The sequence below is a fragment of the Haemaphysalis longicornis genome, unplaced genomic scaffold, assembly GCF_048455015.1.
Source record: "Haemaphysalis longicornis isolate Haplotype H1 unplaced genomic scaffold, Haemaphysalis longicornis Haplotype H1 scaffold_6, whole genome shotgun sequence".
In the NCBI taxonomy this organism is placed as follows: domain Eukaryota; kingdom Metazoa; phylum Arthropoda; class Arachnida; order Ixodida; family Ixodidae; genus Haemaphysalis; species Haemaphysalis longicornis.
The window spans coordinates 103,516,508-103,534,844 of NW_027526407.1; the positions used below are offsets into that span (position 1 = coordinate 103,516,508).

The 18,337-nt window shown below is 45.0% G+C and overlaps 1 protein-coding gene across 3 annotated transcripts in view; it reads right to left on the bottom strand.

Moving 5' to 3' along the window:
• Window positions 1-10,001, bottom strand: part of LOC144141838 (venom metalloproteinase antarease-like TserMP_B) — a 45,969-nt gene extending 35,968 nt beyond the window's left edge. The window contains exons 1-2 of one of the 3 annotated variants that reach the window (XM_077673324.1): window positions 9,884-10,000; window positions 461-633 (exon numbers count right to left, since the gene is read on the bottom strand). In XM_077673324.1, the coding sequence (XP_077529450.1) occupies window positions 461-633; window positions 9,884-9,929 (219 nt within the window). In that variant the 5' untranslated portion in view covers window positions 9,930-10,000. Of the gene's footprint in view, window positions 1-460; window positions 634-9,883 lie in introns of all 3 variants that reach the window. The other 2 variants (XM_077673325.1, XM_077673326.1) reach the window with 2 other exon arrangements.
• Between the last annotated feature and the right edge of the window lie 8,336 nt (window positions 10,002-18,337).

Consider the following 18,337-nt stretch of genomic DNA (forward strand, 5'->3'; position numbering starts at 1 on the left):
AGGCGAACAGCGAAAACACCCGTGTGTTAGAGATTACCGCGCACGTTGAAGGTACCATGGTTGTCCAAATTAGTCCGGAGCCCTCTACTACGGCTACATCATCGCCTGTGTAGCGTCGGAGCGTTGAACTTCATAATCAATCAATCCTTCAATAAATCAACCAATAAAACATGTTTGCAACAAAACAGGAAGTTGTGCGTCGGAATGTGCTCCTTTTACGATTGAAGCAAATATTAATCAGAGTATTTCAACGCAAGTAATTGTACAAGATTACTTTTAACAGCTGTGTTTTGACCTAGAATATTCTGACTAAATCAACCATTGCTCCTGCGGCATGCAGAAACCAACATATGCTGTAAAGACGTCTTTTTTTCTTGTGGACCCAGTATAAATAACAACATCCGTGAACGTTATTTTCCTGAATCTAAGAATAAACTGTGTGATTTCGTGTTTAACTTACAAATTCAGTGAACTCCTGTCCATTCTCAAAACTGATCACACGTAGTGAAGGTGCCGCCACTGAACTTTTTTGAAGTGTCAGCGTCAGATCATCGCTAATGCGCAAAAACATCTCACCATCTTCACTGCGTTCTTCAAGAAGGCGTGGGAAAACTACTTGCGGGGCTGCAAGAACTGCAAAAAAATTGGTACATCTTTATGCATTAAAGTGAATACGATCCCCTAATCATCATCATCATCAGCTTACTCAGGTCCGCTGCAGGACGAAGTCCTCTCCCATTTATCTCCAACCGCTCCTATCCTCCCCTGCTCGAGTCCGAAGTTTACCCCCGATTTTCTATTTCATCAGTCCATCGGGTTGATCACCTTCCCCTTCTAGTACCGTCTCTTGGTATCCTTCACTATGTTACCATAATTGTCCACCAGATGTCTGTTCGTCTCACTACGTGACCAGCCCAAGTTAATTTCTTTTTCTTTATTTGCAATATGATATCTTCTACTCTACTTCGTTCTCTGATCCAGCTAGCTCGTTTCCTGTCCATGAGTGTTATTCCGAAAATTATACAACTCTCTGCCCTAAGCTCTCAGCAGCTGTGGCACACCTGTTCACCGCTGGCGTCGGAACAGCAATACTGCAGAGCATGCTAAGGCTATCTGGGTCCAGACAGGTCGCCATTGGAACTTGACCCTGGCAATGTTCAACGCACGCGCCTTGTCTAGTAAGGGAACTTTAGCTGTACTACTAGAGGAGCTCTCGGACATTAAGTGGGATAGTAGAGGGTTAGGGGAAGCTACGAGAGAAGAACGCTTTATGTAGCTCACTGGAGGGTGCACTGTATGTTACAGTGGACCCCAAGAGGAGATAAAACATGAGGTGGAATTTTTAATCTAGAGAGAAATAGCAGGAAACGTGGAGGATTTTTTTTTTGCTTTATAGAGAGAATCGCGGCTGTTGTGATCAAGTTAAACAAGCGATACAGGCCAAAACTAGTACACACCAATACACAACAATGATGCACCAATGCACCAGCTATGGTGATGACCAATGCGCCAGGTATAATGACGAAACCATGAACAGCTTCTACGAGGACGTCGAATCAGCAATGAAGGCAACAACGCAATTTACGATTTTGAAGGGCGATACAAAGCAAGGAACAGCGCAAATTCTGAGGAAGGGCGGACAGAAACACACACCACAGCGCTTGTGGTGTGTATTTCTCCTTCGTGAGAACGTGCGCTGTTCCCTCCTTTGTATCGCACCACCAACTAGTCCAACATGATACACTTTTGACGGGAGACGCAAAAGTCAGTAAGAAGTCAATGGGAGAATTAAGGCCAGTGGGAAACATCGGAATAACCTAAGGTTGATAAACCTTAGGTTACAAACTAAGGACGTAGAGGTCCTAAGCTAGATTAGGAGCAGTGATCGTAGGATGGTTAGATGCAATCTAAGGCTGAATCTCGAAAGAGAAAGGAGGAAACTCGTAAAAACTAAGAAATCCAGCATAACGCCAGTCAGAGCCACACCCCAGGCGTTAAAAATACCTCCTCAAAATAAATTCGAGCTTCTGAAGCAGCAGAACGAGGCTAGTGTAGACAGTGTAATTGACCACCTATCACCAGCACTCAGTGAATCAGCAGCGCCTGTGGGAGAAACGACGTGCATGAAGCTAATTCGAAAACTGAAAAAACGAAGGAACTATTTGTCAAACGTACGAACATTAAAGTGTCAAGTACGGCGGATTCGACTGCATCAGCTGAGCGTCTGAAACTAATTTTAAGAGAAGTAAAAGTGTCACAAACTGCAGGCCAGACCCTCCATTTTTTTTATTTCCGGACGGCCTCCCGGACGGAGTCGGCCATTTTGCGCCGCGCGGGGGAATTCGGGGTCCCCCCTTCGGCTTTGTGCGCACCTCCTTTGTTTCGTCCTGCCTGCTACCAGAACAATGCGAGCTGCCGCATTCCAGCGCTGTTGTCCGAGGGTGACGTCACGGTCGCTGGCGTGGACGCGCGCTTGCGATCGTGGCGAAGGAAGCAAGGGCCCCCAGGAGGGGGAAAAGAGGAACAATGGGAATACTTCGAAGTGGGTCTACGGGACGGCCGGCGGAGGTTATTTAAGCGGACGCAAGCGATTGCTTGGAGCAGTCGGCGAAGATTTCAGAACGTGCTACGCGGGGAAAGGCCCGGGGGTGACGCGCTTTAGCAGAAGCACATCGGTAGGCTCGCGACGGACCGGTCCACGCCTCGGCTCAGCGCTCGAGTTCGCCCGTCGCCGCGAGTCCCATGGCCGACCAGCTTCTGCACCCCGGAGCCCCGAAACACGTGAGCTGCTGCCCGGCGAGGCCGTCTCCACCTCGTCGTGACTTTCTGCCGTTCAACCGGCGGGTTCTACTTGTCTCGAGGAGACTTCCTCTTCCCGCGCCCCCTCCTTCGGAATTGTTTGTCGTATCGGGTTAAGGTATCCGCCTTCAGTTTTTTTTTCTAGCGTCACTCGTAACTAACAATGTTTGTCCCCTAGAGGGTTTTGCGTGTTGTGTAATTGTTAGTATTTTTTGGTAGTTGCGTTGTTGAGGTTTAAACAAGTGTTTGCCTCTAGAGTGTTTTTGCGTGTTGCGTACTTGTTGGTACTTTTGTTGTAGTTGCGTTGTCGAGGTTAAAACAAGTGTTTGCCTCTAGAGTGTGTCGCGTACGGCTGTCTGAGTATGTTTTCGAGGTAGAAGGTTAAGTCGTAGGCCACGGCGGATTAGTGCCTGCGCGCACAGGCCGATGGCATTGTGAAGGTTTTTTTCTCTTCTTGTGTCGGGCGTTGCCCTGTAGTCTTTTTGTTTGTACAGTAAACCTATATAGTCCAAAACGTAGCCGAGCCTCTCCGTTGTGATTTCCTTCACCCCAGCAATCTCGGCACACGTGAAAACTCACGGGCCGGCCACCCTGCTAAAATATAAATAACTGTTGTCTCGCGCCCCTCCTTTGGTATTTGCAAGCGGACGCAATTACTCGGGGGAGGAGTTTGTGACAAAAAGCAACGAAATTCGTATATATAGCATGGCACTGATTGAAGAAACGCTGCAAATAAGGGAAGCTTGAAAGCAACTAAGAGAAAGCTAGCCATCGGCAAGGACAGGATGTAAGCACAGAGACGAGCAGGGTAACATAACGCACAACTTGAACGAGATAATAAACATAGCAGAACGATTCTACACCTGGTTTTATGCCAGCGACGTTAGACGAGCAGGAACACTGAGAGTAAAAGCTCAACTTGCGATGTCCCACTACTAACTAAAGAGGCGGTAGAAAAGGCTCTTAAAGGCATGAAGAGAGGAAGATCTGCAGGTGACGACGGCATAACCGGGGATCTTGTGAAGGGCGGAGGAGATATGGTACTAGGAAACTTGGTGTATTAATTTCGGAATGCTTTAAAACTCGGAAAGTGCCCATAACCTGGAAAAACGCCAACCAACATTATTTTGATTCATATGAACGGAGATCCCAAGGACGTCAAGAATTACAGAACCATCAGCCAACTCTCCGTTTTGTACAAGCCTTCTACGAAAGTTATTGTTAGCCGGGTTGGCGACAGCCAGGATTTCAAGCCCGGAGAGCAGGCTGGGTTTATCATGGGGTGCTCGACCATAGATCAGATCTGTGTAGTAAATCAAGTGAAACGAAAATCCGTAGACTAATCTAAACCCTTTTACATGGCATTGATAGATTATTAGTTTGCAGTGGATTCCGTACTCACCGCGTCCGTCCTAGAAACCCTAAAATATCAGGTAACTGAGTAAACAAACACAAGACTTTTAGAAGACATATATAAGGAATGCCCTGGCAGGAAAACCCTCCACAAGCAAAGCCGATCCGTACGGGAGTAAGACAAGGAGATACCATCTCGCCAAATATATTACCAGCATGTCTGGAGGCGTACAGAAAGCTTGACTGGGAAAACAGAGGATTAAGGATAAACGGGGAATACTTGAGCCATTTCAGGTTGGCAGACGACATAGTCTTGCTGATTGAGGCTCCCGAACACGTACAAACAACGCTTGAGGATCTAAAATCAGAAAGCATTGCAACAGGGCTAAAAATTAATAAGAATAAACCTAAAGTAGTGAGGAATAGGCATGGAAAAACGACCTCTTCAGCTTAGGAAACGAAACGCTAGATGAAGTAAAAGGATATATAACTACCTCGGAAAAATCGTTAGTGCTGACCCAGACTACGGGAGAGAAATCCGGCGCGGAATAGGTATGGGTTGGGGAGTACTGGGCAAGCACTCCCAAACAATAAAAATTAGACTACCCCTGTCACACTAAAGAAAACTCTACAACCAGTGCAACTGTGGTTACGACATATGGAGCTGACACTTCGCGCCTATTTGAACAACGACAAAACAAACTTAGGTCGGCTCAACGGGCCATCGAACGAATATTATTAGAAAAGCGATCATATTACCCGTAAAAATGCTATCCGTACACACTGCGGCACTTTTGAAAAAATAATTGGTGCTTGAAATTCTGCAGAAAGGAAGAATCACTTTTTATTGGCAATGAAAAACACATTTTCACCTAACCAGGAATACAAATCGCTGTTGTAGTGCGAACTTCTTTGAAATTTATTTCCATAAACCGTAAGATGGCGGCAGATTTCACATCTCAATACGTACTGTGTTCACGGATTGAAACGCGACACTGCGAGCGCGTGGCCGCCGGAACATGCAGCGCCGCCCGTGGACGCCCGTGGAAGCTAGGTGTTGCATTGTGGTATACCGCGAGGATGAGAGGGTGTTGACCGTAGGCTTACTGCCCCCGGTTTCCAATGAGCGGGGCTGTGGTTTCCTGCAGCGACAGCGGGGCGCTGCGAGCCTGGAGTGCTGAAACGCGTTTGTGCGCCGACGGTAGTAGCCCGGCTGTGCGCGCAGCCGATTTCGCAACATCGTGTGCGCGCACTCTTGTTACGCGTGCCCTTCCAATACGCCACAGTAATGTTCATGTAATGCACAGTCACGCTATCTGGATAAAAGAAACTTCTGTACTAAGAAACCGCAAACTTTATTCCAGGATGTAAACTAAAAAAAAGGAAATACGCCTTTGCAGGCACGTTCGCGTAGGGTGTGGTGCATTAGTACTTCGTCGGCTCTCCTCTTTTTTTAGTTTATATCACGGAATAAAGTTGGCTGTTCCATCGTGCAGATGCTCGTTTTATTCAGATAAGCGTGAGCGTGCCTTACATGCAACTTATCTGTGTCGCATCGGAACGGCAGGCGTAAGAAGAGCGCGCGAGCAGACGATGTCGCGAAATTGGCTGCGCGGAACGCCAGGCCGCTACCACAGCCGCACAAACACGCTCCTCCACCCCAGGCTCGCAGCGCACCGCTGTCGCTGCGGGGAACCTCAGCCCCGCTTATTGGCAACCGGAAGCAGCAAGCCTATGGTTAAAACGCTCTCATCCTCGTGGTATACCACAATGCAACACCTAGCTTCCACGGGCGTCCACGGGCAGCGCTGCATGTTCCGCAGGCCATGCTCTCGCAGTGTCGCGTTTAAATCCGAAAAGCACTGTACATTTTGGTAAGAAAATCATGCATATTCCGTCAAAGCATAACATCCTGCTTGATCACGCTTTTTATTGAAGGCCCGCATGTGTAAAGCTAAAAAACTTGCTTTATTTATGAAGCATTACTTTACGCTACCGAAGTGTGGCGGTTAAAACACACATCCTGTACCTGCAACACTGGTCTCCCAGCCATAAAGAACATTAAAACCCGATAAAAAATAGTTTAAGTTTGAGGACACTGAACTGCCTTGTCCAGTGACTGGAAAATTGTACGTTTATTTTATTTTAAGAAAAAAATTTCTTACTACAACCATCCTGAAAACAATCATACTAGCTGTCATACCACTACACGGGCGTTGGCACTTGCTTCACATCCACAATCGTACTTTTAATACACACCATCTTGGTTCAGCACCAAATACTTTCTTAACGCGCGTTTTAAATACAGTGACTCAGGCTACATGTTTTTGGCGTAGCTTTTCTAGACTTTTTGTGCGGAGCTGGTATTGAAACTAAAATGGCGGTATAAATCACTCTATTATTTTTTTAGAATGTTCCAAACCCTCTGGCGCACCTCCAAAGGGTTCAGGCATGAACAACTCATGACTGAGAACCCCTTTAATTTTCCGCAAATTCACCAGTTCTGCGCAAAAAATCTCACCCATTAGACGTGCTTTCTTATTTCCCGGAAATTGCGCCCTACACATGTGGGTTCGTTACATTTCTATTTAAAAGAATTACCATGCACAACGTTTGTCCAAGAGAAGAAAAATAACTATTAGGCTACCAGAAAAGAGAGCGTTGTAACAAAGCCGGGTGATATAGAGAATTTCGAAGATGAACAATATACAACAGTAGGCTTCATTTCCTGTTATCTTACTTACTGCCACCATTTCTAAACGCTTTGTTCAGGCATCAGCACTTACGAAGAAAATATGAGATTTAATTTTAAGGCACGTTTTTTCTTCCAAAAGACGGCCCCATTCATGCGTTCTAAAAACTTGCGGAGCCTTCAAATGCCACGAAAAGATAATGTTCACTCTGCGTTAGTTAAATACACCAGGGCCGGGCTGCACCAGTAGAACCTCAACACTCAAGAATTGTTTCTAAGCACGATGACTGTAATGAACTTGATATACATATTTAGTTTGAGAATTTCCAACCAAAAAATAAATGTTTCTATTCTGCACAACGGTTGCAAAGGCTTCAGAAGGGACGACACCAACAATTCAATAATATATAATAAAAACGTTGTTAAATATAATACAACACATAAAATAAAAAATTAAAAAATTAAAATAAATTTAAATAATCAAAATAAAAAAGCCAAACAGAACTACTTTGAAATAACGCTCCCTTCATTCATAAAACATAACCCATGTAGATTTTGGAAACACATCCGCCCTCCTTGAACAGACACCCCAGATTTTTCTCCAGAAGAAAAAAAAGCTAAAGCTAATTATTGCAATCATTTTTTTCACTCTGTATTCACAAAGGATTACAGAAATACCCCAGGCCTCCCTTTCGCCGATGGTATTTATATTTATCCCTTGATTATCACTGATGAGGATATTCTGAACCTCTTGCTGAACGTCGATCCTAAGGAAGCATGCGGGCCCGATGAAATCCCTAACATTTTTCTAAGACGTTGTGCGGAGTGGTGCAGCCGGTATCTAGGACTAGTCTTCCGTAGGTCTGCATCTTCTTCAAAGCTTCCGGATGATTGGAAAAAAGCAAAGGCCGTACTGATACCTAAAACAGGCAATAGCGAAGACCCATCTTACTTCAGACCAGTCTCACTTACTAGCACATCATTTAAGTTTCTTGAACACATCATTCTGAAGCACATAGAACAATTCCTAGAGACAAAAGCCACCTTATCACCTTACCAACCCGGATTTAGAAAAGGGCTATCCACAGCAACACAGCTAACTGAAGTTGTACATGACCTCACTTTTTCTATTAATAACCACTCGCAGACAGACTTGGTACTGCTAGATTTTTTGAAAGCATTTGATTCAGTATGCCATAAAAAATTACACGCAAAACTCAAAAGTATACTTGGTACCGGAAACCTAACAAACTTGATAGAAGACTTTTTATACGGCCGCTCGCAATTTGTAATCTTTGAAAATGTACATTCAGATAGCATGCCCGTAACATCCCGACTCCCCCAGGGCTCCGTTCTTGGCCCTCTGCTCTTTCTTATATTTATAAATAGCATAACAACAAACATTTCCTGTAAAATCGAACTTTTTGCTGACGACTACATTATGTACCAAAACATCAACAGTTCCAAAGAAAGACCAGGTCGCTCAACAAGAATCTCTAAACCAACTTGATAACTGGTGTACTAAGTGGCAAATGAAGATTAACATGAGAAAAACAGTGTGTATGACCGTAACGAGAAAGAAAGAACCAATGAATTACCCTTACAACATTAACGGCACACAACTGGTGAAAGTACATCCACACAAATATTTAGGCGTAATTTTAACATTCAACATTAAATGCGACTCACACATCGCTCACATTACATCCACTGCGTTGCGCAAATTCTTTTATATTAGAAGGTCTCTGAGGCTCGCACCAAAATCAACTAAGCTTTTAGCCTACACCACATATATCAGACCAGTATTAGAATACGCCAGCACCGTATGGTTCCTTATACTCTCACTAACATAAAAAGACTAGAAAAGGTACAGAGACAACCTGTAAGATTTATCTGCAATAAATATAAGCCAACTAATATGCTATTGGACTGTGGACTTCATACACTAGAGTTTAGAGCTAAACAAGCCCGTCTCAAATATCTCTTTCAACTATTGCACAATCGTTATAGAATCGACGCATACAAGTTCATCCACCCTCCATAATCCCGGCATACAAGGCAGAAACACGCGCACAATTTGACTGAATATCCGTGCAATAATGACGCCTTCAGATATTCTTTCTTCCCGCTTGCTACCCGAGAATGAAATCGCTTGGACCCATGCGTTACTAACACGGATTCACTAAATCATTTTTTGTCCAGAATCGCTAACATTGCAAATTAACAAGAAAGTAAAACATGCAACTTTAATGTTTATGAAGTGTGGACTCGAATGTTATGTATTCTGTACACTTCACGGCGAGCACCCCTAAACTTCCGTCTGCATAACGTACAGCATCATGTTCAGTCACTGCGAATTTTGACTGTACTTACTTTTCTGTAATATATTTTCTGGAAATACAATAGGTATGTCTTGCTTCGCAATGTACTTTATCTTTTGTTTTCTTGCTTTGAAGTAAATACTATACACCCGCATGCGCAAACTCCCCGCATTGTAATTGCTTGATGACTCATGGTTTTGAGACTCCTTTTTACGGTTCCGCTCGGCGCGGTATTGTTCGTTATGGTTTGTGCAACCTATGGTTCATCGGTATATCAATTTCTTTTCTTTACAGAAGTTGCTTTTTTTGGCCTAATTGAGGGCAGATCCCCTCTTGGCATCCTTTATAAACTGAGGAACCTCAAAATAATACGCCTATTTTATACGTTGCTCAACCATTCTACATGTTTCACTTCCTTTGTATCTTTTATAACTATGTGTAATCTAAAAATATGACGCTTACATCAGAGTTACTTGATCCGTGTTCTTGTTTTGTCATTTCGTTCTTATTACTGTTGCACTACCTACCGACTAATTACTCTTTTATGTATATGAACATACCCTCGTATGCCCGCCTGCCTTCGTCTCAAAAAGATGCTGACAGTTTTTCAAATAAATATAATAAATAAATGTCAGAAACACTGTTGCCACCAGATTTACGCCATCCAGGCAAAGTGACCAAATACGCCAAAACTAAGAACAACAAGCACTTCACTTACCCAGTGCGCAGCTCCAAAGAAAAATGAGAATGCTGAAAACAGACATGTTTTGGGTCCACGACTATCTACTTCCTTCCAGATACACCTCAAACTTTATATGAATAGAGGGGTCTGTAAGTTTCAAACACAGTTATAAAGACCCCGCACCTGCTACTCGGGCATGTTTTAGAGTGCCCTTTTGGACAGTGAATGGCAGTCAGTTCGAAAAACCGAAGGTTCCTTCCCCTATTTTTATCAGGGACCCTTCAACAATCGGGGTTAGACAAAATCTCAGAGCGAGCAAACGGCTACGTCTCTAATGGTGACTTTAATAAAAGCGAAAGTTGTGCTGATACTCAAATAGGCGACGACCTAGCAAAAAATTAGAACAATAGACTGAAGGCGTATTCTGCGCATGCTTTCTTTCTTTGAAAGAAGAGAATAAAATTATGCTACCTCTATCGGCAATTTCACTTAACACGAGTTCAAAACATTTTTTTTCCTTCCTGCTAAAAGAAACACGTGTTTTACGTAGTCTATATAAAAGTATATATACCCAGCGTGCATATAACCTTACTCTTCTGAGTTTTGCACAACAGCGCAAAAATCACACATGAATAACGAGAGAAGCTCTACAGAGAAGGTGTAGATGACAAATGTTATAATCCAGCGGTAAACCCCCGAAAAGCTGCGCTACATCATTTATTTCACCAGCACTGATTGCTGTTGTAAAACTGCTGGGGAACCGTGAACGCCCAATGAACTATGGCACTTGACCGTTTTGTTAATGGGACGACCTTCCCCGCCTATTAAAAGAAGCGTTCGAATCTGCTGATAACTCCGAACTGTTTATTCTGAATATTGTCTGCCCATCGGGTGCGTTTTAAATGCAGCCACAGAATACAGATATTGTAACTGGTGTGCATCCAGGGTGAAGCCAAGCTTGGCTGGCTGGGAAGATCATAACCCAAGTATCTGCGGAATTCAGAAGTTCCAATTAAACCGCTCAATCAAGTAATGACCACAGCCACGGGCCTCTGGCAACGCCTGTATTTTTGAATTGGAGTGGTGTGCTAGTTATAAGACAAAAACACAGGAGTGACGTTTCTTGTGGCTGCCGGAGTTCGCCCCTATCTGCGCTGAAAAACTAAGTACGCCTTCCTCTTCCATAAGAATCTCTTTGCATGTGAGCCACCACAGCAGTGATATACCGTATTTACTCGCGTATTGACCGGACGTTTTTTTTCAAAAATTTTGATGCAAATTTAGGGGTGCGTTCATCACGCTGGGTAAATTTATCGTGGAAAATGTTTGAGCCCAGAAAACGCAAGCAAGTTGTCGGTCAACATTTGTACAATAGGTTTTATTAACATTATAAAAATAATAAATAAAAAAACTTCTCTCCACGGCCGCGGCGGGGAGATACGGAACTTTAACTAAAGCGTGGCAAACTGTTCGCATGGCGACGCAGTGAAACATCCCCCTCGCGAGGGGCACGATCAAATGCAGAGCATTTCCGGGGGCGCACGACGTTAAGTAAAACGCGTTACGTTAATGTTGTTGCACTTGTGGCAGCTGCTGACGAGAGAGCGCTCCTCAGCAGTAAAATTGGCAGCCTCGGCGCACGTTGAGTCCGAGAGAGGGGAGAGAGTGTCCTTGAAACGTGCCTGGCGCGCTATCGAATGTTGATCGCGCCGATAGCGAAACGTCTGAGCCGGGCATGTCGAGGCGAGCGATGCGGACAACTACGGACGCCAAGAACGGGTGACATCGTGAGTTAAAGAAATGCTCTGCATTTAAAACATAATAAAACATTCGCCCACCACCGCCAGCCGCTTTGCACAGTGACGCAAAATGCAGTGTTTTCATGAATAAGGGAACGCGCGGAGCGAGTTTGCTGCGAGGTGACAACAGTTCGACGAATAAGTAGCTGCCACTGTCACAGCGCGGGACATCAAACAGACATGGCTGCTGACGCAGCAACCTGAGTGCGTTTTTTCTTTGTCTTGTGAGCAACTCATGTGCATTTAGTGAGGGTTTCTCCATCATCAATACTGAACGCATGGTTGCCGATATCGCTAATCTGCCGTAATAACGCAGCCACGTCCTCTTTGAAAGGAAAGGAAACTGAGGTAAGCTCGCCCATCAGCAGGCAGCCTTGGCACACATATCTCATGTTACTGCGGCTAGTGCAGGGTGCGTTCATTGCGCGGGAAATTTATATATTCAGAATTTGACGACAAACTTCAGGGGTGCGATCACAACGCGAGTGCGGTCATTATGCGAGTAAATACGGTATACACAAACGAAGGTTAAAAGCAGGCAGTGCAACGAATAAGGCCACCGGGTCGGATATTCGTGAATACATACACGCGCAATATTAAGCAACACAAACAGCGCAGAAAACAGATGATAATTTTTATTACGTTTCCCGTTGTTCGCGCAAAGTGAATGAATTTTTCGAATCCTATTTTGTGGCAAGGATGTGTTGCTCGTTTTCTCTCGCTGTCTTCATGAAGCCTTCCCAGCTGTCCATCACATTGTACCACACACAAAACTCCTCTATGACCATTGAGAGGCTTAGCTGATTTATCACGTCCGTTGAAGGGTTTCCCATCACGCTGAGTACCCGGAAATTAAGAAAGCATCATTTTATATCATCTCTTTGGGGGCACTTTATATTTTTCTAATCTTTGAGACGGATCGAGCTTCGTTTCTCCTACCATACTAGAAGTCGAGGGAGAATATTGATCAGTACAGAACTACGAGCAAAGTTTGTTAACATCCGCAGCACCGATTAGCCAAAACCGTCCACCACACTGATTAAAACAAAATATTCATTTAATGTCTTATTTCGATTGAATGACGCATTTTGAGAAACACACATTTAGAAAGGAGTAATTCCGAATGTGTTTTTTTTAGAACACCACATTCAAAACACCGCGCCCCTTCAGAAAGAAAACGAAGCATCTAGTTTTATTTTTACGGAGCTCTGTAAGATAATCAGCCGTACCGGGTGCCACAAACCACGGCATTTCGGCCAGCACGCTTTCCACAACCTTGAAGGAGAGAACGCCATCATCCATGTCCCTTCACCTGGAATTGCGTCGAAGAACAAGACCTTCAAGACTACCCCGCACGAGAATATGGAAGAAACGCTGTTTACGTGGTTCGTAGATATGAGAGCAATGAATACGCCGTTCAGCAAGGGAGTGTTACAACAAAAAGCAGGGCTGTGACCTGGTGCAGGGGTGCAGGGGTCTGCAGGGGTGCAACAACGTCAGGGCAAGCCCCGGGTAGCTTAATATTTTTTCGCTGTCATTCAGCGCATGTCTACATCATTGGCAGGTGAGTGCCGCGGCCTCCGCAATTACGAAGGCATGGTATACCTGCTTGGATGCGCCTCCACTTAAACAGCAAATTTGTAGAATCAACTGCTTGTAAAATAGCAGTACATATTTTGCGAAGATCTCGATTTAACGAAGTATTTTGAGGTTCCCGGTTAGTTCGTTCGATCGGGTTTAGTCTGCACACGGAGGCATCATCTGCTAATGGAGTGGCATGAAGAAAGAAGCAGGTATAAAACATGCGTGAATAAGCCGACCGTAACAGAGTGGTCTTGGACTGCAGACGCCGACCGCAAATATGCTCACTTCAACTCCAAATAAAGTTTCTCTCCCTTCTTCCCTCCCTCCTTCCCTCATTTTCTCTCTCTCTCTCTCTCTCTCTCTTTCTCTCTCTCTCTCTCTCTCTCTCTATCTCCTTGAGAATTCATGGCCAAAAAATGCATATTTTACGTGGCCGCAGGGCAAACATGCGACAACCAATGATTGAGGATGGTGGGATGACACCGGATGCTCGTCCCACCAAGCTTCGTTTTCGTCTTAGGCTAAGCCCACAGTGCTAGGCTGCACTGCCGTATTTGTCTACGTCTCGCAACCACATTTTTAACACGCAGAGCTGTTGTAGAAACGGTAGTTCGTCATTGCAGGACAAAAATACCAAGAAAATGCCCGGCAGTCGTGAGCACGCCCTTCGCGGTGACCACCGATCGCCCTTCGCACGCGCAGCAGCATTACCAAAACAAAATCTGGCACGAACTTCGAAGAGCTACAAAATGGTGAGCACTCATGAAGGCGGGCCTCGCGGTGACCGCCGCGTCCCCGGCTGGAGCAGTGGCTTTATCAAAAAACAAGTCCAGTGCTGTCGTCGAGCGCTACCGTGGATGGAAAAAAACTGAAGGAAGCTCACACTAACCCGAAATACTTCAAGGTAACGAACCTCTCCGCAACCTTCACGACCACCACGACATCTTAAGTCGATGATTGCAGCCGACTTGCTCCTTCTCCGCTGCTGCAACGACCTTTACTCCATTACTGTTGCTGTAACTGTGATCTTCCTTCATTTTTTCTGAAGTGATAATCATTGGACATCACCTTCGAGGGGCTTGCGCTATGACGTGCTTTCTCGTTCCGAGCAAGTGTTGCAATAATTTTTTGGCGAATCTTGGCCAATCTCTATAAGTGGGCGTGCTTGGCTTGACAAACGTGCACCCGGGACACTGGGAGGTCGGCGCCAGTCATGCACACACGAGTGCTCTGCTTTTCCTTGGTTTTGTGCTAACTACCGGGCGGTAGCCGCAATCTTGCCGGATCTTCCAAGGTGGATATGCTTGGCTTGGCCATTGTGCAGCGGAGAGGCTGGCAGTCACTGCGAGCCACGCACACACGAACGCTCGGCATTTTCTTGTTTTATTGCGAAGTAGTATACCTCTACCAGCCAAGAAAAGTTTTGTGTTTGCATAAGAAGGAAACGCAGTCTAAATGAAAGAAAATATTGGCACCGTCAACAATCGCACCTGGACCCGAATATTGAGAAACGGCGTGACAGCCCATCGTCTTACCGACTAAGCTACGCTCACACAAAAAGACGGGTAGACAGGTGGTGTACTCAACCAACACAGCGGCGGGTCTACCCCCTGCTCTCACTCAAAGCCCTCGTCAGAAGTGCAAAACGCATAATGTATGATAACGGCGTTCACGTGGTTTGTATCAGCGGCGAACTCAGCAGCGTCTGGGGAGGGGGAGTGCGGAGAGGGCGCTCCTTGGCGCCGACGCATGAAATATGAGTTAACCGGAGTCACGCATGCCTCCCTCTTCCTCGCCCTTCGACAGACGCTCCGCTTCGTTTTCTTTCTGGTGTCGCCGCTGCATTCGCTTACCCAGTTACGAGGACCCGCCCCCGCGAAACCCAGGTAACGGGTGCCAGAGTTTATGGTTTCACACTTTTTAGACCCGCGTGCGTGAATTCAAGCAACGTGGCGTGGGTAACCGTTGCGGGTGTCGTTTAGAGCTTCGCAGTCCAAACATCTTCACAGCGTGCATTGAAGGTAACTTTGTTTAACTGTCAGGCTGTCGCCGCGAGGAGCGCGCTCACGTGCGCTGTTAATTTTCTTGATATTTTTAACTGCGGACACGCTACATTGACAATTTGCTCAATAGCTTCGCTGTTAAAAAGACCTCCAGCGCTGTCCTTAAGCGCTACCACGTGTGTAAAAAAATTTCAATGCTAATGCTAATGTAGAAACTTCACCCTCCTTGGGAGAAGTCACCGCGGCCGAAGCATTAGTGAGAAGTAATTATGGATAACTTAAGACATAGCTACGAGTGTTGTAATCCTTCCCGAGACGACTTGCAGATCCCGCCACCGCTGCCTCGAGTCGATGACGAAGAACTTATGTAAGTCTACAATGCTTAGGATGACATTGCATTTACCACTCGCCGCGAAGGAGACGACCTCTTATATGTATATTACTACAATTACTATGACCGCAACTATGCAAATAAACAATGGCACTGAAATGTAATTATGTGTTCGGCAATGCTCACCTACAAGAGCTTCACCATTCAAGTCTTGCGCGTTCGTGCATGCTTCCCTGGACTTCTTTATTTGTTTCACCCACTCTTCAAATAACAGTTGGTCGAGAGACGTTATCCTTGTATTCCAAGACGAGGCAGCAAAGCAGCTGTAGAAGATGGACAGCGTCTTGAAGTGCAGAGTGGAAGTGATGACGTGTTAGCGTATTTCGAGCTTGGATAGTAAATTCATCCAATGAATCTATGTTATATTCAGATGTAAAGCTGAAGTATTTAAAAGACCTAAATTTCGAGTTTCATTCGTTCCTGGGGCAGGGAGGGTGTTACATTTTTTCCCGTGGATTGAGAGCAATTGGTCAGAAAAAAGGTATGAACCTTTAATGGCGGAAGCCAAGGTCGGTTAGAAAAAAGTAAGCTGCGGGGCATCAGATCTAATTGAAATTCGTGGCAACATAAGGTAACGTGCAAATATAGTAATGTTTTTTAACGTGGTCTTCACGTACACGCATGCGTCTCCACATCAAACTTCTATTCCGCGTAACTGAATATTGATTGATTGATTGATTGATTGATTGATTGATTGATTGATTGATTAATTGATTGATTGATTGATTGATTGATTGATTGATTGATTGATTGATTGATTGATTGATTGATTGATTGATTGATTGATTGATTGATTGATTGATTGATTGATTGATTGATTGATTGATTGATTGATTGTAGGGTTTAACGCACCGACGCAGCGCTGGCGATGAGGCGTGCCGTAGTGGAGAGCTCCGGATTAATTTTGGCCACCTGGGAATTTTTAACGAGCTCTGAAATCTCGTACACACGGGTGTTTTTGCTTTTCGCCACCATAAGAAAAGCGGCCGCCACGGCCGAGAACCGGAACCGCGTCGTCGTGCTCAGCAGCGCAACGACTTAGCCACTCAGCCGCCACGGTGGGTCGCAGCTGAATATTGTAGCAAATATCGCTATGTTTATTCAACTCAATTTATTAATGCTTGTTCAACGCTTGATAAGTTCAAAGCACTGTACAAGATTTCTCCTCTTTAGAAGCGTTCTCGTGCTGACTGTGCTCACTAGCAAGCTTTTGATATCAGACCTATTTTAACAGGACAGCTGTTTAATCTCGTGGTTGAACTGGTGGCGTTCGCAAACACTCTTTGCAAAAAATACCGATTGCACGTGAGCCTACACACCTTAAGGAGTGCCCGGTGTCGTCCAGGTTTGAACATGGGCTTTCCCAGGTCAGGAGCCCGCAAAAACACTAAGAAAATAGTTCGAGTGCGTTGGAGCCAGAAGCGGGGTGAACGGACGCCTAGTTCGCTTAACAGAGGTCGAATTTGCGAAGCCGGTTGCCGCCGCATGTAGTGGGTGCTAACGCTGTACACTTTGAGAGAGATGATAAACCCTGCGAAAAAAAACGATCCAGGACTGCTAGTCATGGAGAACTTTCAGTGGGAAGTTCGGAAATAAATGTGAGGTGCAGCAGCCGGGTCTCCGACAAAGGCAGCCAGCTCTGCAGTTTCTCCAGCTTTGCAACATTAATACAAGCTGCGCCAATGTTTTGTAGCACACTTTAGTTCACCTAGCTCGTGTGTTTACTAGCTAGGTACGTGACTCCATAAGGCATCGTCAGTGTCATGATATACCTCTCTATACTAACCTGAGGAGAGGAACGAAGAATATAATTACAGACTTGCTCACCATAACAAAGTGTGGCGCGCAATACCGGATAGTGGGAACGAATGCAGAATCATCAGGTTAATCACGGCAGTTGTGTGTTTGTGTGTCTGTGTGTACGCGTGTGTTGGGGGGAGGGCAAGGGTAGGAACGGTATAAAGCTTTGTTTTTCTTATCGAGAGGCGTATCGGGATCTTTGTCTTTATGGTGTGAGCAGTCTCGTGATTCGGCGACCACCAGCCTTCAGGACCGGAGCAAGCACATGCCGATGAACAGCTACAATTCTTTGTCATCTCTTTTATAATGCGTCCGCTCTTCTATACTTCAAATTGAAAAATGCGTTTATCATTCCCTCCCCAGCCCTTTATCTGATAGTTATGATTTGGAATGACTGAAAGTTTCCTCACGAGTATTTTTCACGCCTGCAGGATGTCTTAGTGTGATCGGTTCTTTAAACGTTCATGTTTTCTGAATATATCAAGTTCTAAACCAAATTGCACATTTGGTGATCCCACCTTTACGCGATAAAAGTTACAGAAAAGAAATGTTATTTTGCTTTTCCATGGGTTTACTTCTAGCCTGCGGTGCCCGTATTTCCTCGTTTTGTTGTAAGTGATGCTGTATTACATTTTGATATTTCATTCTTTAAAAGACACACCTAGGGGTCTTCTATATAGCTGCGAAGACGTGCATTAAACGAAATAGAAAAGCATTCGTGATTTCGATCCGTGAGTGACTTGATGTGAGCTCTCTTTGACGCGTTTACTCTGCCTTGCTGTGAGGCTGTTCCGGTCTTTTGCACCCGATTAACTCGGTTGGAAGACAATCTTCATTTTGTTGCGCTAAAGTAATCGAGGTTACCGTTTCCGGTTTCGGGCGATATGAAGTCGCAATTTTTTTTTTTTGCTCT